The following is a 27,570-nucleotide window of genomic DNA, read 5'->3' as shown; positions in this document are numbered from 1 at the left end:
GGTGGTAGTGTTGGAGGGGAAGAGGATAGTGCAGGGTGGAACAGTTGGAAGTGAAGAAGAGGAGAGTGCAGGTAGGGTCAGACAATTGGGGTGAAGAGAAGAGTGCAGGCATGGTGGAACAGTTGGAGGTGAAGAGAAGAAGGCAGGTAGGGTAGAACGGTTGGAGGTGAAGAGAAGAAGGCAGGTAGGGTAGAACGGTTGGAGGTGAAGAAAAGAAGGCAGGTAGGGTAGAACGGTTGGAGGTGAAGAGAAGAGTGCAGGCATGGTGGAACAGTTGGAGGTGAAGAGAAGAAGGCAGGTAGGGTAGAACGGTTGGAGGTGAAGAAAAGAGTGCAGGCATGGTGGAACAGTTGGAAGTGAAGAGAAGAAGGCAGGTAGGGTAGAACGGTTGGAGGTGAAGAGAAGAGTGCAGGCATGGTGGAACAGTTGGAGGTGAAGAGAAGAAGGCAGGTAGGGTAGAACGGTTGGAGGTGAAGAGAAGAGTGCAGGCATGGTGGAACAGTTGGAGGTGAAGAGAAGAAGGCAGGTAGGGTAGAACGGTTGGAGGTGAAGAGAAGAGTGCAGGCATGGTGGAACAGTTGGAAGTGAAGAGAAGAAGGCAGGTAGGGTAGAACGGTTGGAGGTGAAGAGAAGAGTGCAGGCATGGTGGAACAGTTGGAGGTGAAGAGAAGAAGGCAGGTAGGGTAGAACGGTTGGAGGTGAAGAGAAGAGTGCAGGCATGGTGGAACAGTTGGAGGTGAAGAGAAGAAGGCAGGTAAGGTAGAACGGTTGGAGGTGAAGAGAAGAGTGCAGGCATGGTGGAAGTGTTGGCGCTGAAGAGGAGTGTATCGGCAGGGTGGAACAGGAGACGACATAGGAGTGATCTTTAACAGAAGAGTTGGTAAGGTATAACAAAATGAAAGTGAGTTTTCTTTTGTGTCCATTCTTTTTGCATACCTTTAGAGTAGCCTCACATTGGAACCACTTCCTGTAATATTTAGTTACATTTTTAGGAGGTTGACCTTCTGTCCTTTTGCCATTGTTGATACTGAACTGTCACTAGTAATAATCAAATAATGTCAAGTAAGTCGGAGTTACTGGTAGATGTGTAAATACACTATCAGAGCACACCACAGAGGATTTGTTGGTTCTAACTGTGCGCACCGGCTCACAATCTCTCTATAGTCATCTGATTTTATGGCAACACTGAGTCAGAAAAAGTAGGATTGGGTGCTGCGTTTTTTAAATTTTTAATGTTAATTTAGATTTAAAATAAATAACAAATGCATAACTGAGCACCCCTTTGGAGAAATAAGAATAGACTAAAAACACTAGTGACTATTTAAGACCGAGGGATTATAAACAAAAGATAAGTTCAAAATAAACAACGGAAAATAAAACATTAATGATAAAGTCATTAAAAAGTCACAATACAATATGATTCTTTGTCAAGATAATAATGCACCTATACAACTAAAATCTAAAAACTGAAAGCTAAAATATAGTAGATGACTATTTTCTTCTCGAGCCACAGAAAAGCTTCGCAGTTGAGAACAGGCACAAACCCTCACATGCAGAAGCGCTGACAGACACACACATCTGATCAAACATTCAATGATCTTGTGCCAAACCACAAACCTACTCAGGCTTCCCAGAAAGTCTGACAGCCAGAGTTACGACAGCAGCGCATGTTACTATTCATGACTGACTGACTGAAGCGTGTTTGTAGGCGGAAAAAACAAAAAAACAAAAAAAAAACGCTGATACTAGAACAAGTAGAATACATTTAGGTGTCATCGTCATTCATTTCAGAAGTATAAACAATGGTTTGAAATGAAATGTTCATTCATGTTTCCAACTCATCTCCTGCTTTAGAGTTGAACTTAACCCACGCTGGCCAATGATGTGAGCAGTGGCTGCATCATGTGACCGATGGAGGGACTTTTTACTGACAAGTGCAGAGGCCTTTATTGTAAACCCTCTCAGTTTGGGTTCTTTTTCATCGGTCTGATTCACGAGGAGGGGCTTTTCTTCACCTTGAACATGGAGAAGTGAAAGAATGATGTCACACCAGCAGAGAAAGGAAGGAAGCAAGAAAGCCCTGCAAGTGACGAGCCACAGTTTGAACCTTTTTTGTGATCTGACTCGTGCTCGGTCATAAGAGTCCCGTCGTGCGCGCGCCGTGCGCTTTTTTCCAGCGCGTCTTGCGTCGAGTGGGCGAGGTCGGCTGGGGGTGGGCCTGCCATTTGGGGAAGGGGGTGTGTGGGAGCTTTAAGTACCGAGCGGAACCTTCTCCGTTCCTAGGAGAATCCAGATCCAGCTGAGAAGAGTTCTTCAAAAGTTTTGTATTGCGCTCCGAGGGAGAGTTAGTGACGAAGAGTCTCCCCGCTGCTCCACACACTGAGAATGTAAGTTTTCGATCGCTGCACTGACTCTTCGAAGAGCTTCTATGTTGTTTGGAATTTTATTCATCTTATCAATTACTCAAGATTTACGCTGAGAAAATCTATTATCCGTCAAAATAACTTTTATTTTTTTATTGTCAGTGTTGTTGTTTTATTGTGGGGTGATCTTATGGAAAATTGATGCAACTTTTTAGGTCCATAATACAGTTAAAACACCGGGTATCTTATAATTCACAATGTTTTCTAATGCTGATATTGCGTTTCTTTTCATCAGTAATTTGTAATGCGTTATAAAGACAATTTCAATTGTGGCATGCATCAAATCTGTCAAATTATAATGAATATGATGGAAAATTTAGTTTTTTTTCATGAAATTAATTCATTTATTAACTTCAAAAAGAAGTGGAACAGACTGTCAGGAAATCCAAAACACAATGTGTACCTCAATCATTAAATTCCTCCTTAAAACTCACTTTTATAGGCGCAGTCCACTTTCTTGGTCATGCAAGCGCAGATATTCTTTGCAGTTCTGTCTTTAAAGCACATTGTTAACAGTGTTCCAAAAAGTGCTATATGAATGAAGTTTTTTATTTATCTCAATGGGAAATATGAGTTTTAGATGTTGGTGTTAAGCAACTTTTAACTAATTTTGTGTCAATTGTGACAAATATAAGCCTTTTCAAGATACTTACTAATAAATAAATTAAATAAATAAATAAATAAATCACTTGATATATACTTAAATTAGAATTGGAAAATGTAAACAATGAATGAATCAGGGGGCTTGGGCATCTTTTAAGGGCCCCTCCTTAGGTGTACCGTGCACCTGTGGTAGGAGGCCCAGGCGCAGACCTAATACATAGGAGAGACTATGTCATTCGGTTGACCTGGGAAAGTGTCTGTATTCCTCGAGAAGAGTTGGTTGAAGTTTCTGAGGAGAGGAAAGTTTGCAGTCCTGCTGCTGCCGCCATGGCCCACTGTGGGTAAGGAGCTGGATGGAATATCAATGTTAGTATTTGTTGAGCCATTGGAAAGTGCTTCCGCCTCCTAAAATGCACCTATAGTTTAGATTTTCTTAGCTTGACACAGTCACAGCTAACAGTCATTGACCACCTCGGTCTGAAGACGAGGCACCCTGGGAGTCCAGAAACATAAGCTAGTAATGTGGTCAAAGAACAGATGATCTTACGTCAAATAAAGCAAAGTGATGGTTGAGAGAGTGACTGGAGGTCAATGAGCATGGGCTAGAGGAAAGGAAGTGACTGCCCCTCCGTCTTGCTCCCGCCAGACAAGCCGCGTGGACGAAGAGGAGGAGCTCAAAAACAGCACGCCCGCATCAGCAGCGTGGGAACACGTTGCCATCGCCAGATTCTGAAATATCTCCCAGCCGACCTCCTTGTTTACAGAAGCTCAGAGCTTGCTGCTTCTGTGTTGAACGGACGTTGGGCTGTGATTCGAAGGTCACCCCAACATGCCCTCGTTCTTTTTGATTTTGAAGTTCTGAAACTGGCCCTGTGTCTTGCCCTTCATGATGAGGAGAGCAAAGCAAAGTTGCCGGCTCTTATCTCAGACGGCAGCAGGCTCAGAAGCCCGAGCTGCCATGCCAACACAAACTGTCTGGGCGGAGGACGGAGTCACGGAACAAGTGGCAGGGGCTGTTGATAGGCAGCGGGACGGCCCATGAAGACTTCATTTCAAGCTTGGTTGATGGTTCCATTAAAAAGCCATTTCAATTAACGCATTTAAATGCGAGGCAGCCCAAAATGAAATGAAAAGAAATGGGTTCTTGCCGTGGCAAGCAAACTGGAGCTGTTCATAATTAGCCAATTAACGACCACCCAAGGTGCCGCAGCGAGATATCTCATGTTACACCAAGGATTTGATGGCAACATTAACTAGCGGGAGTCATTCATGCTTTCTGTCTCATTTCCAACGTTAAATATTCTTACAAAGAACCGTGGATTGTCAAATTGCAGGAGTTGTGCGACCAATTACTTACTTACTTTTCACCTCCACTAAGGTGGTTACACTTTTCACTGCGTTGTTTATCGCTGTGTCTGTCTTCAAAATAACATGAAAAGTTGATTTAAATATTCAGGAAATACGTGTGATGGGAGAAGATATATGAGTTCAGTTTTGAGAGTGATCCAGATCACCATCTGGATCCAGGTGTGGAAAAGGTTTGCCCTCTCTTTCTCGAGTTTCTCAAGTTTGTATAAAAAAAACCCCAATAACAACAACTGTTCAATAGTTAAGTTTATGCTTTCAAATTAAAACTGAACAGTAACAATTGCTGTTTTTGTTTTTTTTAATAATAACAAAAAACAACACAATAATATACAACACTTTTGTTCGACAGATAAACAAGCATGTAACTTTATTATTATAGTCAAGTCCCAACAACATTCATGACACCTCGCCACATTGATGTCAGCTTGGCCTTTCATTTCAAAACGTTTTGTCATAACAGCACCTTTTTTGAAGGTAGGGTGTGTTCTCACTTTCAACTTCCTTTCCCCCAAAATAGTGAGAGTCCATGGGTGGAGTTCATTTTCTGAGACACCCAGCCAACTTGCTGCTATTGTTTCCCGACAATGATTAAGAAGGTTTATGAAGTTTAACAGTTGAATGGTGGAGTGTTGACATTCAACAGGTATTTTGTTGTTTTTGCACAGGCCGATGGTTTACACACATGGATTTAATATGGCTGCTCCACCCTCCTACCTCATTCTCAGCTGTTAGCTGACTTTTGAACTTTGCTGCATAACTGCACAATCTCAGCTTTTACATGCCAAAAACAGTGTCAGGCACGAGTGAACCATTGATCAACGTTTGTGAATCAATAGTAAGGAGCTGACTTAATATTTAAACCTTCATATTTTTAAAAACAAAATGTTTGACTGTATTAATTCAGGACATTTGCGGCAGACAAACTCTGAAGGTCTATTAATAGCTCAGACTTGGTTAGGATTGGATTTCTGTGGGGTCTTACTATAGCAGTGGTTCTGACTTGGGGATACACCATCACCCCTTCATGACAAGCTGTTGTCACTTCAGTGGCTTAAGACAACAAATTCAAATCTCTGTAGATAAACTCTGACAGGAGGTCAAACACTAAACTAAACTGTTTTTGATATATCAAGTGGTGCATTTCATTTCTCTCTTCCTGGTCTGAAACGTGTGATAAAACTAACTCATGAAATATAAAACAGAATGGAAACAGCCTGCGTCAATACTGCTCGCAGCAAACCTTTGTCCTCTTTGGTCGATCTTTAGCGCCAATAGCAACATAGCCATTAAGCTACTAGCACAGCTAGTTGCAGCTCTGCAAACTACATGTGACTTAATGTCCAATGCCTTGGCACAGGTTATGTTTTTGATAGTGTTTGTTTGTTTCTTTGTATGTTAGCTACAAAGTTAGGGACAGATTTTGATGATATTTTTCGGACATGGATGATGCGTGTAGTGGGGCCTGATTCGGGTCATTGGTTTTTGGACTGGTTGTGAAACAAAAGTATGATTGAACACGCAAAAAAATTCAAGTTAAACACTTCATTTTATTTTTTGTGAATTTGACGATGAGTTGCTAACAGCTATCTCTAAGGCCGCCAGCTGTGCCAGTGACCACAGACCTTATCTACATAGCCAGCTGTCCTCAAAAACCCAAATTTTTGTTGACCATGGGCAGGTCGAACTTTGTTGGTGGCCTCGTACAACAACAATATTGTGACCCAGTGGTTCATTTCCGAAGCTGTCCACCTGTTGATGGACCTATATACCTCACTTCTCCAGGGTGTTGTGGCTTTAAATGTCCTTTAAAAAGACACCACAAGGAAGGAGTCGCTGAGACGCTACATGAAAAAGGAAGTCTCTGCAAAAGCAGAGAAGTGCCCCAAAACAAAGTGCTCTGGTTGTAACACTTGAGGTAGCAAGCCTGAATACCATAGTGAGGAGTTGAAGGAGGAAGGACAGATGAGGAAGAGGTGTGAATCACATTGTATCGTTTGTCATCTTCAACTTGGGGTTCAGACCCAGTGCAGACCCAGTTATTGCTCAGTGTTTCACATCCAATACTGTACTGATACTGCAGCCTTGAGGATGGGTTGATACTGATCCGATACCTTCTACTTGTCCCTCAAAAGGTTGTTTTATCGATGGGAACTGCTTAATACTGACACATAAAAAAAATCAAACGTTGTTGACAGCATAGATAAAAGTGTAAAAATGTTGAAAAGATGAAACTACTAGGCTCTGCAGCTTGTTTAAAGCACCATCATCAAATCAAAAAGATGTTACACTGACACGGATGCGTTTGATGGGTGCAGGAAAATGCTTGCTGTCAAGCCTCTTCTTTAGCAACAGGAAAAACAACGTTGATCACAGACGTCAATAAAGTTGTGGGATTGATTTGACTGCTCATTCGAGCGCTGTCTGGGTGGCAGGTCTGCATGTTATCTGAGCTAGCGTAGATTCCCCCTCCGTGATGCTAGCAAACACCAAAACAAAGCTCAATGTGAATGGTTCTTGCTCTTCTCCATGTTGCTCGGCGATTGACTGGCGATCTGTCTTGACTCCTTTCTTTCATTCAGTGTCAGCTGGAACAAAATCCATGGCGCAATTCTTTAAAAAGTTTGCCAAAGAATCCAATTTTTATCGTGCAAGACTTTCTCTTCCAAGTAACTAAAAAAGTCAGTTCCCACAACTGATCGAAGACCTTCTATTGCTGTCACAATAACAATAATAAAAGTATTTGCATGGGAAGCAGATTGCAGATAAAAACCTTGGAAAATAGTTAGTCCCATCCACCTTAAGACCCATTTCAAGTTCTCACAGATAACCGACTTTGTGTATAGAGTCTACATGCCAAGTCCACACCCACACCATCCTGGTTGGCGCCATGAAAGATGCCCCTTTCTAGAAGGGGTTTTTCTGTCTTGGTTTGTTTGGATATCTCTGGATTAACTGAGTGACTTCACCCTGAGCTGGTCACATGTTGTTCATGAGAGACACACTGATGTTAGTGACTGAGGTGGGAACAAACCTTTCTTTTCATGAAGCTGATTTCACACCTGATCTTTTGAAAGGTTGACAGCAGTGCTGTGGCGTTTAGTGTTCCTGTGGACCTCAGTCCTCCACTGGCCTTGAGCAATGCCTGACAGGGTAAAAGCGACTTTAGTGTCGCAATATGAGCCCAAATCAAACAAATCTGGAGTGTGTTTGTTTTAGAATAATGCATTCCCTGGTGATTGTGGGCTTTTCCTGCCGCTCATAACTGTTTTTACAAGATACAATCAGCTCTACTTGCAGAGATGTGAAAGACTCCTTGAGTTTGTTTTCTAGACCCCTTTTTGCTTTTTTGAAATGTTGTCGTTTGCTGTAAACGTTCTAGATCTGGTGAGCCAAAGCTTTCGGGGGGGAAAGGAAGCCATGCCTTATCTTCCACGTGACAAATGGTCCTATTCCACTGTGGTCATTTGTTCATGGGTGTGGGAGGAACACGATGATAAATGTGCAAATAAGTGGAGCTCACACACGGGGTGCATTAACAATCGGACTGGCAGAGCTTTTTACGCCCCAGCAGCTGCTGGAGGAGGGATTCCAGCTGCAGGTCGGGGTGTGCTTGATATCACAGGGAGTGCAACCATGCTAAATACCCTTGTGTGGGAAAATTATAGAGGACGATGGCAACGTGGGAACGAGAATCTAAAGTCTGTTTACAAAGACGTTTGTGGGAAACCGAGACGGCGAATTACCATTGATTGTCATGTTTAAAAAATGAAGGCTGTGATTCATTTAGCCAGAAGAAATTTGTCCTATTTTACCCCTTTGGAAGCTAAAAATATTTCTTTTTAGTACACACAAACCAAATTGTAATCCTACCCTTTTCTAATAACTGATTTTGTTCATTCATTTGTTGTGATTTTTTTTTTTTTGCAGAATGCCAGGCGAGAGGTTGTCAGTACGAGGTGCGTCAGAGGTTGGTCGATATCCTGGCGCAGCTCCTCCCACCAGGGTGGAGGTCTCCATCCACAAGGATGGAGAGAAGAAGCAGGAAGAGGGGGCATGTCGTCGCTGGTTCAGGAAGATGTGCCCGTGCTGCTGCAAGCGCCAGGCCACCATGTCCGTCGACGTCACAGACAAGGTGGAGTTGGTAAAACCTCCAGTGCCGGTGGTGGAGCCCAGCAAGCCAAAACTTGAAAATGGAGATTCAAAAGAAATGGAAGGTGATTATCATAAGGCCACATGGGAACAGTGAGTCCTCATTCACTTAACTCCTTCCACAGAGCTGAAGCTGTCTGTGTGTTCTGTGGACCTGTTGAGTGACAAGGCAGGCCAGAACAGACAGGAGCACCACACTGACTTGTACCATGGGAATGAGCTGATAATCCGCCGAGGGCAGACGTTCCAGATGGAGATGGAGCTCAACAGACCCTTCAATGCTGAGAACCATAAGATGCATATAGACCTGAAAACAGGTACGTGCTAACTAGTGCGGTGACGCCATTCACCACATACTGCAGACACCAAGTTCAACAAGTCTTTGCTGTAGACCTGTACTACAAACCCATGGTAACGTTTCCTAAAAGTCATAGTTTTTGCATCAATACATTCTGCGATTGTGACTTACTTCAAGTAAACCACCAGCAATGCGTCTAAGAGTGAATTCCAATAACGTCCTTAATCCTCTACCTCAAAAATGTGAGCAAGATTGAGGAAAGTATCTTTTCAATTTTGAGATTTGCACCTACTTTAGGATTGAGGAATACCCAGAATGCTTTACATATTTTCAGCCAAAAAATAGCATCCAAAGCGGCAAACAAAGCGAGCTACAACTGTATTTTCTTTGTTAATTTAGGTATACATGTTGCAAAACCATTGTATTTTATCATCATTTTGTGTATGAATCACCTCACTGTTGCATGACATTCACTTCTTATTTTACAATCTTTTGTCAAGCTTCAAAATTTTCAAGATTTTTACCTTCTTAAAAAGAAAAATCCTAACCATTAAGTGAGTCCAGAAACAGCAAGGGAGCTGTTGCTGACAACTACATGTTTCAAGTGAAGGAAGGCACACAAGTTTTGGATGCTATCCACAGCCTTAACAGTGTCCAGACCGCAGGACACCGGACACCTCCCTCTGGTATTTCCAGGCCTCGTACGGCAGCGATCCACCACTGCACACACACAGGAATAATCATCTCTTACATCACCACAGCAGGCCGAGGGAGTGAACTCACAGGATTGTCTGAGAAATTCAAAACATGAGTCAGAGATAGATGTCTCTGCTCGATGGTTAGGTTTTTTCTGAGAAGTATAACATTTAATCTGAAGGTTTGTCGTATTTTCTTTTCGACAAGAGCTGGAGTCGGGAAAGGAAGCAGCTCCTAGGACAACAATGACAGGACCCAAGACAGGATTTGGCAACACGCAGCCAAAATCTGCAGGGAGGCAAAATGTGTCACTTGACTGTGAGGTTGAAATAAAATCATGGAGGAGAAGTTTTCTAACCAGTACATCACGATAATAAACACACACTTCCTTTTACCAGGTTATTTTATTGGTCTAATGATTCTAGTAAAATGTAAAATGTACATAATGTTAACCTGTTCTTTCAATAGACTGGGAATCTTGACTTCGTAGTGTTTTATACAATTTAAGTATTGTTCCTCTTATACATTTTTTTCCACATTCAATCAAATGTAGTGATGGGCTGATGAGGCTTCATGAAACAGTTTCCTTATTTTCGGAGCCCACTAAACTAGTGGTGCCATCTAGTCTTCTCTGAAAAAAAAATGTATGGAAAACTTGGGTCAAAATTCAGAGAATGAAAATCTAAACAAATCTAATCTTTCACACTTTAACATATATGATTTGTGAATAATGGCAATAATATTCTACAGCTGTGTGTCAACTGTCTTTTTTTGTGTACAATTCATTTGTCCTTTTTTAAATCCTTCTAAAATGAATTTGTTTACAGTTTCTGCTCCAAGAAAGGAAGTATATATTTTCAGGTGGATCTCCTTATTGCTTCTTATTGGTCCATTCATCCTCAGTGTTCTCTTGTCATTTCACTCACACTGGTTGACTTTTTGCTCCAGATAGTTCCAGATGATGAAAAGTAGTCACCCATCTTGGCTGTCTGTGCAGTGAGTGTGTAGGAGGGAACACTTTCCTCGTGTGTTTGAACAGAGAAACCACACTCCCAGTGGAGAAAAATAGTCTTGGTATGCGATTGAGTAACCTACAGTGGGAATGATGAACATTCCATCATTAATCAGTTCCAGACTACAGCAGTTACCATTTAATATTGATCCTTCCACGGTCAACAATGATGGAGACACCTTCCTTGTTTTTCACTCAACTCAATGATGGGACAAGAACAATGTGTTGGTCATGTTCTGGGTTTCCATTTCTGCACCCCACTTCTGGGCGGAGAAGCTTTGTGAAAATGTGGTGTTCATCATTGGCTGTGTTGTGTGCACATGTGCGAGATAGTTGCATGATGAGACCAATGTCTCGCTTGCTCTATTGTTGCAGTAGTGGAGTGGAAACACAAAAATGCTGAAGGAAGTATTGTTCCAGAGAGTTAGGGGGGGCCCTCGACACTAACAACGCCCTCTGCACTTGCAGCTGCGTCATGCTGCATGTAAAATTCTTAAGAAAAAAGGGGACTTCCCAAGTTTAAAAAAATCTTGGTTGAAAGCCAAAGTTTTTTTTTTTTTTTTGTGTAAAAAAACAGCACTGGGTGGAGGTGTAGATGACATGCAGGGTGGAGACCCATTCAGAAGGAGGGACAGATGTTGTAGATGTTGAACATGTTGTAGAATCGGAACATGTCCAGGTCCCATTCCAAATCATGAAATTTGAGTGATAGTAGTTAACAGTTGAAATGTGCATGTGAAATGCTGATAAACGAAAACAAATCCATGAAAAAAAAATTTTTTTTTCCTTGCTTCAGATGATGATTCTCTTTCACCTGAATACCAAAGCAGTTCGGCTGAATCTCACAGTAAATCTGCGTTCTCTCGAAGCATCTCCACAAAGCTCCTGAAGGAGATCCCTGGAATGCACATGTGCACCAGCTGGAAATCATGGTGTCTCCCTCCTCCTTTACGTTTTAGTGCTATCATTTGTCAGTGTTGAAAATACATGTATTCTTGGTCCACCTTTATGGATAGAATTCAGACATTTCCCTCACCCAAACCAACAGAGCAACAAAGAGACAAGTCACCGTCTGTTTCTACTGTTAAAGGAGTGACAAGAGACCTACGTTGTGTGTTTGAAATTTTGTGCGATTAAGTTTGGTATGTCATCTGGCATCACCACGATACATGTCTGCACATTCCTGAGGATCATTAGAAGATTACTGTAACTCTTTTCAACTGTCCCACCGGATAAGATAACGTCAAGTCAAGTGCGCCTCGTAACTGTTTTGAAAGGGTCGTCGGCTCGCCCAATACACTCTGAATGTTTCTCTTCTTGTTGTCTTAGGACCCCTGCCACTGGTGTCCAAGGGCACCCATGTCATCATCCCTCTGGTGGACCAGTTGGAGGACGAACGTTGGGAAGCCAAAATCGTGGAGCAGGACGGCAACAAGATCAAGCTCTCGGTCAACTCACCGGTCAACGCTGTCGTGGGACTGTATGGGCTCACGGTCACTACCAGCACTCTGAAGGGTGACCACCCCAACACCTTTAACCCCAACAAGAACGTTGTCATGCTCTTCAACCCCTGGTGTGAAGGTAAGACATCCACACATGTCCAGTGGACATCTCAGGATCAACAAGCTGCGTTGGCGATTTTTGGTCTTTAGATAGATGCTTGCACTACCTCTAGGACACATATAATGGTTGTGAAATAAAAGGTAAAGTACTATACTAGAACGTTGGCAGCAAAAAGAAACAATGGAAAGTCTATTTAACCGTATTTTTTGTCTATTTTCCAACCTGAATTCACATTTTTCTTCGAGTATTATTACCATCTCAATTGTGGGAAGCTTCATAAAACAAAGCATTTGTTCTCCTGGATGAAAATAAAATTAGAAGTTAGGTAGAGAAATGCCCTTTGTTTAGATTTTACGAGCAAGAATTACTGTTCTTTACAGTCCAATCTCTAGGGACTTATGATGTTTATTAATTCGGCTTTTGGATGATTTTGTTGAGCATAAAAAAAACTTTTTTTAGCACTGCATTAACAGTTCATTGATGATTATTTTGTTTGCAGATGATATATCTATTTATTTGGGGCGGAACTACGCTCCAAAATTCAGTTCAGCAGGGTAAAAAGGACACTTAAAAAAAAAAAAAGAACATTAACACATTTATTTGCAAATAACTTTCAACGTCTACAAACGTTAAAATTTTGGTTTAAATCTAGAAACTGCATGATTATTAGACTGCATTTTAGCCAGTTGGACCTAGGGACGACGCCACAGACTGCGTTTTCCAGTTCAACTTTGGAAAACAAGATAGTGACGTCCATCTTGATACAAATGTGCTCTGTTTGCAACCAGAGAAATTGCGAATGCTGTGTATTACTGGTTCAAAACTTTGAAATCCTGTTTCATTGGGTGGTGTAAGCGGTATGGCTGGTTGTGATGTTTGAAATGTCTGCTACATCATCGCCACATCTTGGTGCATGCCTCACAAAATTAGCTGCCACATTACTCACTACACGCATTTAAGTCTCGACACCTACAACACAACTCTAAGGATTCAATTTTGATCCATGTAGCAACATATATTAAAGCACAGCTCCATGTATAAAGGGATTTTAAGATGTTATTTGACCAACATTTGGTCTTAAATGGGTGACAGTGCTCACAATTTATTTTCATATATTATTGAGACATTGCACTTCGCAAGCAGTTTCTAGGGAGATATTTTATATTTTTGTTTTTAGTAAGGGTTGAATAACCGTTTTATACAATGGAAAATAACTAGTGGCCATTTTTTAAGCAAGAATTCATACAAATAAAACACACTCTGTCTAAATATTGGTGTGTTTTTTGAGGAGCTGTGCATGGATCACCTCCTAAAGAGGAATGTTATTTCTGTTGAGTTATTTACTTGTTGCTAAAACCTTTCCCGAGACGATTCAAAAATTGTTGGTGCAGTGAAGGAGTTGTTTTCTGTGCAGGGACTTTGTTTTCATTTTCCATCACAATAGCTGTTAACTCGTCTCTGCTGTTTTCCTCCGATATTCTCCAGGGCTATTTGATCACATAAAAAAAAAGAAGAATCAAGTTTGTGAACAAATAAAGCAGCAGTCCAATGAAAAGTCGCTGCTCTGTTTTTCATCACGGGGTTGCAGCTTTTGGCAGTGTTCTGCTTTTTGGCCTGAAGCCAGACCCTCGGCCCCTCCTGATCTCTGCTTCATGCTCATAAACCGAAATCCTTCCAAATGCTCTATAAATCACCCCAGGCAGTGTAAAGTCCTCGCACCGCTTCCAGCTAGTGGTCCTCTCCCCTGGTTTTACTCTATTTCCTCACTCTCTGAGCCTCGCCCATCACCACTACCCCCCTCCAGACCCCTCCCTGTCTATTCCTTTCTCTTTAATATCTGTCCGAGCCATAACTTCCCCTCGCTCCCTCAAATGAGACTTTCCTTTATCTCTTCCTTCCCATTTCTATTCTCATCCCGCATCCCATCTTGCTATCGAACCGGTAGTTTAGACTCACAACAACCAGAGCAGACACTTGTAGGAGTTGACCTCCGACTCTTGTGGGGCACAACAGACTCGCGATCCATGAATGCACTGCTGAGTCCATGCAGTCATTGTGTTTCTTAGTCGTTTCCTGTCCTTGGGGCGTCCTTCCACATTTTGGGTGAAAAGAAATCACATTCCTGAGAGCGGACGTCACTGGCGAGGTGGATAGACCATGGATTCAGGGTCACACACAGGCGTCAAGGCTCACAACATCCTCACTGAGAAGGGGAAAGGGAAAAAAACCCCAGCAGAATATGCCTGACATTCATAGGTGTTTGGGCTCACAAGACTCTGGTCTATTCTAGCACTGTTGCCTGATACATACAGAAACAACACAAACGTTGAGGTCATTGTAGACAGTGTTTTATGCCTTTTCTTTTGTAGTATTAAAGAGTTAAATCAGCATCAGATCAGATTGCCTCGACACACATACAACAACCTGCACCACCCTGGCCCTTTTTGATGAGGTTTCGTGAAACAGTGTCTGCTGTAAAATGTCACTACTTGAACTACTAATTTAATGACACCTCACATCATTTCTAAACCAAGAGCGCCATCTAGTGGCCTCTGAAAAATAGGACACTGTTTCATCAACCCTGCAGTACTGTTTCACGATACCTCAACTGCCTGTCACTATTTAATACATAACACTGAACAGTAAAGTCAACAACAGTAGTGACAGTAAAAATGTGTTTGCTATGTTGCACTACTTGTTTTTTTTTTGTGGGACCAACAGTAGTGGAGGCTGAAAGAAGATGTATCATGTCTTCGCAGATGACTCCGTGTTCCTGGACGACGATGAAGAAAGAAAGGAATACGTGCTCAATGACACCGGCAGAATTTACTATGGAACTGAGAAGCAGATCGGCGCTAGGACATGGAACTTTGGACAGGTACTGTATCTATCCATCCTTTCGATTCACACCTCTCTCTAGGTCAAATAATTCATTGACTATTTATCGATTCATATTTTATCGGATTAAGGATTAGACATCCATCAGAAGATTACATTCATCACCTACAAGGTGTTTGTTTTAGTTTGAATGACAGGTGGATTATTTTTAGCTTTGTTAAATCGGTCTATTTTCTTGTCTTAAAATATGTGAAATACAAGAGTTGCATCTCTTGATCCCTGATATCTTGTGTTGAACTATGTTTTTTCTGTCAAATAATAATAAACTATTCTGTTTTCCCCATAAAACTTTGCTTCTTTCTAGTTCCACGAAGGAATTCTTGAAGCTTGTTTGTTCATCCTGGAGAAGAGTGACATGCCTCCTTCAGGTCGATGGGATCCGGTCAATGTAGTCAGGGTCATTTCTGCAATGGTGAGAAAAAGCCTCTTGTCTTTCCCGTACCACCACCCGGACTGCCTAAAACATGTACTCCTTTTTTTTCAGATCAACGCCCAGGATGACCTTGGAGTCCTGGTGGGGAACTGGTCTGGGAATTACGCGGACGGCGTCTCTCCATCTGCGTGGAGCAGCAGTGTGGAGATCCTGAAGAAATACCACTCGTCCAACGGAACGCCCGTGTGTTACGGACAGTGCTGGGTCTTCTCTGGGGTCACGACAACAGGTGGGAGCAGACTGTGAGCTTGAAAATCAGTCATGCGTGTGAGCAGCGATCACATGACCCTCTCCTGCTCACACACTTTCTGAATACTGCCGCGTCTCATTCCTACCATACCAGATGCTTGAGCCTTGTATAGAGACGCATGTGCTGCTTTCATTCACTGCTCCCTGAGGGAGTCACTTGTTGAACAAGCTCAAATACGAGAGCCAAGAGACAAGTCCCGTTATATGAAAAGAAACACCAACAGTGTGACGCTCACTATCACAACAGGCTTTAAAAAGATCCAATATATTGTCACCACTGACAATAAAAATGTATTTTATGAAGTGTGTTGTTGGTAAAACAACGTAGAGCAGGGGTGTCAAAGTCCATTTGTGGCCCTTAGGATGGAGCTTTGCTGCCTCCTTGTCCAAAGTGAGATTTTAGAAAACACGATTTCAGCAAATTCCAGTGGATGGCATTTGGGCTTTACGTTGGAAGCACCTTTACTACAGTACAAAACCACCAAGTCATTTTTACCACAATTGATTTTAGCTTTCAAACAGATGACATCTGTACAGAAGGATAAAAAAACAGAGGTCTAGTGAGCTCATTCAGTCTTGCACAGTGCAAGATGGGATGCCTCAAGACCACGGCAGGTATTTATTATATGACCTTTTAGGAGCCTGTTCTATAGATCTTCAAGAGGCTCACATTGACATTAAGTGGAATTACCAACACAGATGGAGATGGTTTGGACATGTACAGAGGAGAGAGAGCCAGTACATTGGTAGGAAGATGTTGAGGTTGGAACTGCCAGGCAGAAGGTGGAGAGGAAGGCCAAAGAGGAGGTTGATGGAGGTGGTGAAGGAGGACATGAGGTTTGTAGGTTTGAGAGAAGAGGAAGCAGAGGACAGGGTGAGATGGAGGAGGATGATCCGCTGTGGCCACCCCTGAAGGGAGAAGCTGAAAGGAAAAGAAGAAGACCAACACAGATACTTTTCATGCAAAAAACAAGACCCCCACGCTGCCAGCGCTTGACCCAGCCCAAACAAGATTTTGCCGGCCGATTATTTACTTTTTAACCTCAATTCAAAGTAGAATTGTCTTTAAAAAGTTGCATTTCTCCTCCCTCTCTTCTAATTCTGTATGGTGTTCTGCTTTTTTGTCTTGAGTGTTTTGACCACCCCTGCTGTAGATGGGCATGGAAATATTATTATTATTCACAAGATTAGTTGATAAAATCCTTGTAGATTTATACTTTTTTTGTTGTCCAAGAGGTAGAAGCGTGTGACCTTGTGGTTAGATTCCAGGACAACCACACTGCTGCACACAGAGCCCTCCATAATTCCATCCGTGTTGAGCCCATTTTACCTTTATCTAATAATCCCTCTCTTCTGCAAAGCATGTATTTACTGGTCGACTTTCACTTCCCAGTTCTCCGTTGCCTCGGAATCCCAGCTCGCAGCGTGACCAACTTCCAGTCCGCTCATGACACCGACGTCTCCCTCACCACTGACGTCTACCTGGACGAGAGCATGGATCCCATCGACTACCTCAACAGTGACTCAGTCTGGTAAGGCTGCGGGAGAAGGTTATTCCTGCTGAATAAGTACACCACAGTGTTCTCACGTGGACCATCAAGAGACGTCAGGCTGCTTCACTTACTGTTAAATCACATTATTCTGCTGATGCCTATCTGCAACTTGGAACAACATGACAGCATTTCCATTCACAAGGTCACTTTGGAAACAGAGACAGTGTTTAGAGTGTTTTGAGTCTTTTGAAATTTGCAGCAAATCTGAATTTTTCACAAACTTGAGCGAGAAAAAGGCTCAGAATATCCAAAGAGTTTTCACCTACTCATCATTTTAAAGGATACATTCGCCACCAATATTACAGTAGTTACCGCTGCCAAGCAGAGTTTCTCTTTTTGCCAGAATTGATGTGTTTGTTTCTCAACAGCATGACAGCAAAAAGCTGTGAATAGATTTTCATGAAATTTTCACGCACCCCCATGACTTTCACAGCGATTTAAACGCTGCATTTTGAGGTGCAAATTCGGTGGAACATTGCAACATTTGTTGCATATTTTTTGACTTAAGGCTGGAGGGGAAAGATTTAATGAGGCATGGACCACATTTTAATAATTTCTTTGAAAAGAATAAGGCACAGTCTGAGCAGCAAATGAGTCTCTCTAATGTTAAAATGTAATTTGCCTGACAATATAGATTAAAGCTTGCCTTCACTCTCTTTCTCGGGGAGGGTGAGAAAGCAGTGCTCTCATACACAATGAAGTTTGACCAATGAAGAGATTTGACTGGCCAAAGAACATTATGTTGGTGAAGCAACTGCAAGGACAAGTACTGCAATGTGGGAAACAGTGGAGAAAAAATAGGGTGTCCTCAAGTGTCCACCTGGAAGACCCTCATTCAAGTGTATCTGCTGCTGTTAAAAAATTAGAAAACAAGGCTTTAGAAAACACAGCTTTCAGAAACGGTGCTGACATAATGCGTTGCTACTATTTATTTGACAACCTGTTGCAGAGCTGGAGGTATAATCATAAGTGCTTTCGAGCCTGGGGGTCATAAATCTTCTATTACTTTGGTTGCGTGAAGCATTTCTGCAAAGTGCTGAGCAGCTTAGCGGTGTCTCTGTAAACTCTCACGCAGGAACTTCCACGTTTGGAACGACTGCTGGATGGCCAGACCCGACCTGCCCCCTGGTCACGGCGGCTGGCAGGCTGTGGATTCTACCCCCCAGGAGACCAGCCAGGGCACGTTCCGCTGTGGTCCAGCCTCAGTGAATGCCATCCGCCTGGGCCAGGTCTACCTCAAACATGACACTCCCTTTGTGTTCGCTGAGGTGAGGCTTTTGTTCCCCATGTATACATCATTTATTCATCTAACTTGGGTCTTGCTTTAGGTCAACAGTGATAAGATCTACTGGCAGAGAAACGTTGATGGGACCTTCAGCCAGATCTACAGTGAGAAGAAGGCGGTGGGTCACTGTATCAGCACAAAAGCAGTGGGATCGGATGAGCGAGCCGACATCACACATCTGTACAAACATCAAGAAGGTAGGACCCTGATATCCATGGCATGTGGGAAGTCCACTTCACAGTTGAACTGGGTTGGTGTTTAGGAGTTATGAAGTAACTGAACATCTGTCAACAAGACCTTCCCCTGTCAGAGATAAATGTATCTAAAGACGTGGCAACAAAACTATTCCACTCCATCTGACCCTTTCACTGCCTTGTTCCGGTATTTGCCTTCTCCCAAACCAGATCGTTCCCATTTATCATACCCCTCTTCCCTTCAGGTTCTGAGGAGGAACGCATCGCAGTGGAGACCGCCAGTCGCTATGGCAGCAAGCCAGACGTCTACTCCGCTCCCATGGCTGAGGACGTGAGCGTGGAGGTGAAGATGGAAGGGGAGGGGCCCAGGATGGGAGCTGATGCCAAGTTGAACATCCTGGTGAAAAATCTGAGCTCACAACCACGTCGGACCATGCTGCACAGCCAGGCGGCGGTCATGTACTACACTGGCGTGCTGAAGGGCACCATCAAGAAGGAGCAGCTGCCCGTGGAGCTGTTGCCCAATGAAGGTAGATTCTGGTGCCGGAGTTAGTGCTCGTACAGCTATTTGTTACCTTTTGAAGGAACAATGGGCACACACAATGGGCTGAGGAGTAAATTCCTCTGTGACTTCAAATGTGTTTTACACCCAATTTACCTTCATGTTTGTTGAAATCCTTGCACCCGCACATCAGCGATACCAGCACAGTACTTGCAGACAGATCTGTATATACTCTATGTCACATTCTCACTCCAAAGGCGCCACACATTGTTGACTTTTGTGCCTAACTGGACACCATCGTCAGTGTTACTTCTTGTTTTAAGCCTTGCCACTTTCTGACCCAATAATTCATGTCCACACAGAGAAGACCATTGAGTGGGTGCTGCCGTACCAGCAGTACCAGAACCAGCTGGTGGACCAGGCAGCTTTGATGCTGACGCTCTCCGGGAGGGTTAATGAGACCCAGCAGGTGCTGGCCAACCAGACAACCTTCAGGCTACGCACTCCAGATTTAAACGTCACGGTGAGTTTGGTCGCCTTGCTGATGCATTCGTCTGAAATAATGTTACTTTCTGCAGCCCTCTGGTGGACACTATCATCACCACACATATAAACATATAAAAATTCCAGCTGCCTTAGTGACAAGCATTTCTTTCAACAGCCACTAGGGGACGCTGTGGTTGGAAAGGAAATGGCAGCGAAGATCACCTTCACCAACCCGCTTCCAAGGACCTTGAAAGAAGTGGTGTTCAGGGTGGAGGGTCTCGGGCTGCAGAAAGGCCACGAGGTGGTTGTTGGGTAAGAACAAGGCACGACTTTCTCTCTTTATTTTCCTCCCACATTTCAACTGAAATATCCCCCTCACAGAGATGTCGGCGGTCTCGCCACCGTGACGCTGACGGAGCACTTCATCCCCAGCCAGCCGGGACCCCGCAAGCTGGTGGCCTCTCTGGACTGTCGACAGCTGACTCAAGTGCACGGTGTAGCTGATATTATCGTTTTGGAAAAGTAGGATGCTGGAGGAGTTCTTGAAGCGAAACAACAGTATTCTAGTGGACAACATCCATCAAATGTATGACAGACTTAGTGACAGGTTAGCAGTATTTTCTGGTCTTTTTTATGTGGTGCAGATTTGCAAATGAAGTTTCAGAGTATTTGAAGACACAGACAGGGCCAAGTCATCATGGTCATATTCATACACATAACTATTATTGGCCAGTAGTATTATAATGTAATGTCACAGTTGCATTCAGGCACTAGTAATACCAGTGTTTATTAAAAGATCTCATGAAATAAACAGTATCTATCAATATCTAGGTGTTATTCTGTGGGAAAAACAGAATTTAGAAATTTTTTTTTTTAAACTTCAAAGTAAAAAAAATACTATGCATATAATAACAGTTAAACACCTCAAAGAATACATTTGAGTTAATATATCAGAATAATTTGTACATCATCGTGTAGAAACAATTGAGTAAAACTGAACAATTTAAATGTAACATTTCATAACAAACCAAGTATTTATTTCAACGTTAAAGTATATTAAAATATAATGAAGTATTAGTGAGCAATAAGACAAGATAAATGTTAAAATATCAATTCAAATAAAAACGCAGTATTTCACCAAACTTTTTTTTTTTTTTTTCAAATATTGTTAGTAAAATAGAGAGTAATACGGCACTGAACAGTGGTAGTGAATTCATGAAAATAATTTTTATGTATGAAAATTTGAATACCATGAAAAAAATACTAAAAAACAAAACATATATTAGTTATGTTCAGTTTAAAGATCTATCACTCACGTCAATATCTATTTTGATATGCTGTAGTGAAGATACCAAGGTTGACAAGAAATAATAGTACTGTGAACATTCAAAGGGAAAAGTCCAACATATAGCTAAAGATGTTTGTTCATTTCAAAGGTTTATAAGAACTGCTCATGGTCCAAGTGAAGCGTCAATGTCCTGTCCGGTCTCTTAAACCTGCAAGTGTGTATCTGTTGCGTGTGTGTTGTGTGTGCAACACTGAAGTATAGTACTGTCCATTTTTGGTGACCACTCAGCCATCGTTGTATGGTTAACCCTCAGTGTTCAATGTGAAGGATTCTAATAAGATTATTATTTATCTGACAGTAATGTTTTATATCCTCTTGAAAATAAAACTGAGCACTTCAAGTCGCTGACTTGGTTTTCTTCATTCATGCCTCAGTCAGGCTGGCGAGAGACGTGAGGTGGTTACAGTTTATACATTTCATTTCCGCTCTCGTGCTCCTTTCATGAGGGATCACTGGTAATAATCACACACCAGCTCCACCCTAGCTGATGCTGGTGGTTTCATAACATGCAGACCCCTCATGAATCATTAAACATGGAGAGGTGCAGCCACAGGTTTGGGAACAAACTCAACATTCTTTTTTTTTTTATATCCTCAATCGATGAATTGTTCTCCTGCACTGGAGTCAAGTAGTTCAGGGCATGAGCCAAGAACTTCTATGCATGAATCAAATGCTTCAACGTGAGATGCGTTTGTCCAAATACTTCCATGTATGAGTCAAGAAAAACAATATATGAGTCTACAAGTCTACAAATACATGTCATGACATTAGATAGTAATGAAGTGACTGTTTGATGAAAGATACTGATGGTTGCCAACGGACTGAGTGTAATATTACGTGTTTCTAAATAATTTACATTAAAAATAAATAAATAAAAAGAGGATTTTTTTTAATCAAATTGGTACCAAAGCATGTGTGGGAAAAGTGGGAGTACAAAATGGGTCACGTTTCTATTTTTCTATTTTTTTGTAGTGTATTATAAACCACCTCAAATAGGGCTGAAAAAAAAAAGAAAAACAACAACTTTGTTCTTCTTCTCACCAGTGGTGGCCGACGTATTTTAAATTTACATTCAGTTTCATATTTTTAAAAAACGTTGCAACCTAACGGACTCAAGCGCAATGAAGTTGGCTCTCCCTCCACGCCAGCAGGTGGCACTGTTATGTGAAGCTGAGAGGATGGACGAGCAACTTGTTCATTTTCATATTTCATTAGACATGAGCAGAGGAGGAAACAACTGGATGTGTACAGTGACCTGCACCACAGTTTTATACATTTTAGCAGAATGTTGATTTCAAAACTAACGTTTTGTTTAATCGTTTTACACTTATTTGTACTTATACATGAACCACGCTCATAAATCATAAAGCCATGTAACTTCTACTCAATTTTATTGATTTTAAAAGTATAAAACACAGACATATTGCTGATACCTGACATCCAAGGACTCGAGTACTGAGGCACAAAAAAATAAAATTATATATATATATATATATGTATATATATATATATATATATATATATATATGACTAACTCAACGTACAGTCCTTCTTGATTTTCTATTTTTTATAAACATGAGGGTAATATTTAAGCACAAATGATTCTGCATAAGGGTTTGATAAATAAACACGGGTCATGCCACACACATATATATATATATGCCACATACGAAAATAAAACTCTGATGAGGATACAGTACATTGTCTTGTGCAGATTGAAAAGCAATTAAACTGAAGGGCGAATGCAGACGTGCAGCACATTCAGGTAGCAGATTCACAAATGCGCTCCACTGCTCTGTTGAACTGCTGCGGCTGGTCGGCGTACACATGGTGGGAGGCGTCGTCGATCAGCTGAGGAGGCAATATTACTGAGTCAGGTCCACTGACTTCAAGTTTTCTTCTACCTCTACCACTTTATACAGCAATGTTCATTCACTGTTCATTGTCAAACTTTTTTTTTCTGTGACTATACTTCTGGTTGTGTTTTTCTAAAGTTCTTTAGTCAACTTAATATACTTATTATTGTTATTTCATTTTGTACTAATGTTTAGTTGACATGGCTGTATTTTTATGGCATAATAGTATTATTGGTTTGTTCATTTGTTTAACTGCTTTACTGTTTGTAAAGTTAATTTTTATGTTTGCCTTTTGTATTTTGCTCAAGTCAAATTTTGGACAAAGAAAAAGTGAACTATATGCATGTGTGTTGTTTTTGAACTAGAATACTGCTTTCAGTTCAGGCCTGGCCACAAGAATCCGTAAGAAAACTACAGTTTAAGTGTTTTTAAAATAAAAAAATGAGCTCCGTTTCTTGGCTCTAACACTTTCCCAGTGGTGATGAGACATTCTTAGAGGCAAGGCTATCACAGCGTTTAAGGATTTAATGCTCCATGACTATTTCTCCTCTTCATTGTAATAATGAGCTTGTTCACCAGGGGAAATGATCTAAAAAGTTGAATTCGTATGAAAAGGAATTGTGCTCCAGAATCTGTGTCTTGACTCACCAACACTTGGGTCGGGGCTTTGTCCCTGATCTGGACCACTGCGTCCCCAGAAGAGCTGTCCACCCAGGACCGCGCTCCATACACCAGGGTGAGCGGCATGGAGTCTGGGAGCAGATGAATCCGGTGCAGCATGGGCTTCTTGGCCCAACCCAGGGACTCGGCCATGGCTCGGAATCCCACCTCACCGCTGGGGAGGACACGCAGACAGCTCAGTGTGGAACTACCAGGAGAGGAGACGTGCTCTGCTCACTGATGTCTACCTGGGGGTTTGGGCGTTACAGTGATAGATGTACTGGGTCATGGTGTCGTCGTCAAACATATCCTCAAACTTCCTCTTGAAATCGGGCCTGAATCTGTTCACCAAACCTGGACCTGAAACCAAGAGTCAAGAGTGTTCACTTCACTGTGCTCGGTGAAATAATAAACACTTTCTTGTTTCACTCCACGACACAACATCGAAAGAAGCGAAATTTTGTCATTTTGGCGATCACGATAATTATCACAATAAATACATTTTCATTCATGTGTTGGACACTACAGTCTCTCTTGAAACTGTTATGATGAAACCTATTAGCGGGGTTTGTCTCCAACATCATCATTTGTTTATGTTTAAAAATAACAGTTTCATGTCTCTTGTAGAAGCCGCTTGTGTCTGACAAACTGCTCTGCCAGTTTTATTTAGGGGTTAAATTGAGCTGTCTCTCTGCTGTAGCTCATGTCTCTTAACAGTTGACTTTAACTATGGACACATCTGGACACATTTGCTAGATGCTATTGAAGAAATATTAGAAATAATGTGAATACATGATCATTTATTCTGTTCTCCAAATCATTAAACAAACTGACTCAGTCTCGTGTGATGAAAGACCTTCACACTTCTCCTTTTTTCATTGGCATGTTTGAAGATTTCACTAAGACCAAGTCAGAATTTGTTGATGGTCCCTAACTGACTGCCTGAGAGAGTGTGTCCGTGATCAGTGAGCCCTAATCGGGGACGCGGAAGAGAACGCCGTTGCCAACACCAGAGCAGATGTCCGTCTAATATCCAACTAGTTTCACCACGGTGATTCACCGGAGACCCTGTGTGTGTTGATATGAACCAAGGCAGACAAACACCGATCCAGAGACTCTGAGTCGACCAATGTCATTTTCAAAAGTTTCGCGCATTAAAATAGGTTTAAAACTGCGATCATGAGCCGAAGTCCTCCAAATGACTGGCCATGACTGTCACAGACCTGTGTTGCCATTTGACAGCCGCAGAGCTGGAGAGCCTGGCACGCCGTCATGGTCTCATCATATTCACGTATGCAGGTCCAATGCAGCAAGTGCCGTGTGCTTATTGAATTTATTGTGAGATGCACTAAGTTATTGCCCTACCTACTTCTCAGTAATATGTCATAGTTTCCATCAACTGTAGTCTTGTTGTTAGCAATGAAAACAAACAAGAAAATGTGTTTTAAGACAGCAAGAAGGTGGGTTTCGGAACGCCAAACATAAAAAGATAACTCTCGAAAAACACTTCAGACAGTTAGATTTGTGCTGCCCCTACTAGAAAGACCCCTTCTGCTATCGTGGGAGGTGAAAATTTCATGTTCTGAGGCTTCCCTGAGAAGTTGCGGCAGAATGCAGCAAACGCGTTTTCAGCACGAGAGAAGGTGGGTTTTGGAACGCCAAACATAAAAATGTTGATAACTCTAGAGCGGCTCACTTTCGTTTGGTGATAAAATTTGTTCAACTCCACATTGTTGTGTTATGGAGGTCTCAGTTCAGATCTGTACACTCAACAGAAAGCTGTTATTCACGTGCAGAGACTCCTTGCCTTTGGTACTGACAGAGAAAACATCAGGTTGGTGAAGGGGACGATATTTGGCTTGCAAATGTGTTTGGGATTGGCACCACAGTGTCACCTGAAATAAATTAAATAAAACACTGAAAGTGGTTTGTGAAGTTGCTGCTTCTAGAAGGCTTCATAGTCGATTCTTATTGAGCTCAATATATTCCAGCCTCTTGAAGCTGACATGGTCACTCCCTGATGTGCAGGTCGAACACTCACCCCAGGGTCCTGCCGCTCTGATGACAGCCAACGGATTAAACAAGGAGACCACAGCTGCGATTGCTTTGACCCAGCGTGGAGGAGACTGCCTCTTTGCCATCCCCGACTGGTCACCCGACTGGTTCTGGTTCTTCTGTCGCTCCGGAAAACCCCATGGATCCACCAAGATAAGAGAGGACACTCTGGAAGAGAGCGTAAACTGGTGGTGAATTTTTAATCATATTTCAAATCTGTTCCATCTGTGGCTGTATTGTTTACAGTAGAATCTAAATACACTCCAGACTGACAGTACCTGGATGGGTACTGGATGGCGTACGACGTAGCTAGGTATCCTCCAAGACTGTGGCCCAGCAGAATCATCTTCTCCAGACCAACTGACTGTCTCCACTGCTCTATTGAGTTGACAAACTGCTCCTCTGCCTTTTCCGCATCTGAGGGGAACGAAGGTCTGGAGCTTCTTCCAAAGCCAAGAAGGTCAAAGGCGTAGACCGGCCGTGATCTGCTGAGCGAGTCCAGGTTCCTGATCCACAAGCCGACGCCTCCTCCAAAGCCGTGGACCATCACCAGGGGCGTCTTGGCAGCTAGAGGGAATCAGTGCGACTTAGAAGAGGAACAACCTGCAACTTCGTCTCTCAGGAACACAGCTCTCACCCAAAAGACAAACATGGATAACAGTGGCGTACGTTACCTTGCTCTACTGGTTTTCTGACGGCTTTGTTGGTGAGCGTCAGAGTCCATATTCTGTCCTGGCTAGGGAGAGTCACAAATCTGGCCCAGAGGTCGTTCTGAATACCTGTGTGGCCCGAACAGGGCGCATGAACAAGAGTAAGGAAGACAAAACAAGGATCAGTAATTGCCACCAGGATGATTTGGCAAACTCCACCTACTATAAAGCTGAGCTCATATCGCTCTTTATTGAGAGCTGACTCCCTGATATTAAACATCTGATTGGTCAACTCCACTATCATCTAAAGCATATTATCATGAACAGATCAGGACTTTGAACCAATAAGTGAGACAAATGACATGTTATAAAATGTGAATGTTCACGTTTACATCATGTGTGGTTACTATAATTTACTTATCTCTACTGTTCTTTCCTCTTGACGCTTAAATTACATAATACACAACTGTATGCCATGTATGAATGTGGCCTCACAATTAAGAATCTTTGCTTCAGTGGTCTTCAAAAGGGACATAGATGTTGGACGCCAGGATGGCCACCAGCTCCAAACCGAATTCGAACTGTAAGGATGAAAACAAATCGATATTATGAGGTTGTTAAAGAGTGGTGTGTATCTTAACGGTGTTGTATAAATAACGCGATACTATGAGAGTAGGAATATACCAATTATGCTGAGTCATGCTGACGAATGGTCCCATTACAATAACGCAACTAAAGATCTCTCCTAAACATCGAAACGTTAAAACGTGTGAAACAGATGCTGTTAGTAAAACAATGTAACACCACGGCACTGTTGTGTTATTGGACGACGACGGAGCAGCCACAACAAATTTGATCAGGCCAACTTAATCCATAGTTGGGTGTCTCATTATGTTATTCAAGAAATGGACACATTGACTTAAAGGTAAACAAAACAACGGAACCGATCTCCTTATTTGCTCGTGCACGAGCAACATTTGAGGTTTACATGAACAATACATTAGTCAAAACGCTTGTTGGGGGCGATAAGTTACTCACGGAGTCTCACAGTCGCTCTGCAACGATGTCGTGGTCGCCGCAGGATCCATTCGTTCACATACTACAATAAAATCGACCTTATGCGTCTGTTTATCGTTCACGACAGGACAAAACACGCACTGGACTCCTGTGTTTTGTAACTTGTTTGCAGACCAGCTGACTATAAACAAAGACTGTATGAAATAAAGACGTATCACGCTGTAGCATTTTGTCTTCTGTCTAACCGATTTAGAAATGATGAATTTCCAGTA

General features: G+C 42.2%; 2 protein-coding genes across 2 annotated transcripts; one reads left to right on the top strand and one right to left on the bottom strand.

Annotated features, from left to right (window-relative positions):
• Positions 1–2,243: 2,243 nt before the first annotated feature.
• Positions 2,244–21,399, top strand: tgm1l1 (transglutaminase 1 like 1). Its single transcript, XM_053883275.1, has 14 exons — positions 2,244–2,387; positions 8,322–8,608; positions 8,669–8,860; positions 11,879–12,130; positions 14,872–14,990; positions 15,315–15,422; positions 15,495–15,672; positions 17,086–17,224; positions 18,321–18,513; positions 18,574–18,727; positions 18,970–19,254; positions 19,589–19,749; positions 19,888–20,024; positions 20,094–21,399. Exons 2-14 carry the CDS (start codon positions 8,323–8,325, stop codon positions 20,236–20,238), a joined length of 2,349 nt encoding a protein of 782 aa, XP_053739250.1. The 5' UTR covers positions 2,244–2,387; position 8,322; the 3' UTR covers positions 20,239–21,399.
• A 1,066-nt stretch (positions 21,400–22,465) lies between these two features.
• abhd4 (abhydrolase domain containing 4, N-acyl phospholipase B) lies at positions 22,466–27,472 on the bottom strand. Its single transcript, XM_053883276.1, has 8 exons — positions 27,320–27,472; positions 26,777–26,862; positions 26,306–26,410; positions 25,910–26,198; positions 25,618–25,799; positions 23,825–23,936; positions 23,565–23,751; positions 22,466–22,911 (listed from the first exon to the last, which is right to left on the bottom strand). Exons 1-8 carry the CDS (start codon positions 27,367–27,369, stop codon positions 22,822–22,824), a joined length of 1,101 nt encoding a protein of 366 aa, XP_053739251.1. The 5' UTR covers positions 27,370–27,472; the 3' UTR covers positions 22,466–22,821.
• Between the last annotated feature and the right edge of the window lie 98 nt (positions 27,473–27,570).

The sequence above is a fragment of the Synchiropus splendidus genome, chromosome 13 (genome assembly GCF_027744825.2).
Source record: "Synchiropus splendidus isolate RoL2022-P1 chromosome 13, RoL_Sspl_1.0, whole genome shotgun sequence".
In the NCBI taxonomy this organism is placed as follows: domain Eukaryota; kingdom Metazoa; phylum Chordata; class Actinopteri; order Syngnathiformes; family Callionymidae; genus Synchiropus; species Synchiropus splendidus.
The sequence above is the reverse complement of the archived record's forward strand: the minus strand, read 5'-3'. Positions and strand labels throughout refer to the sequence as shown.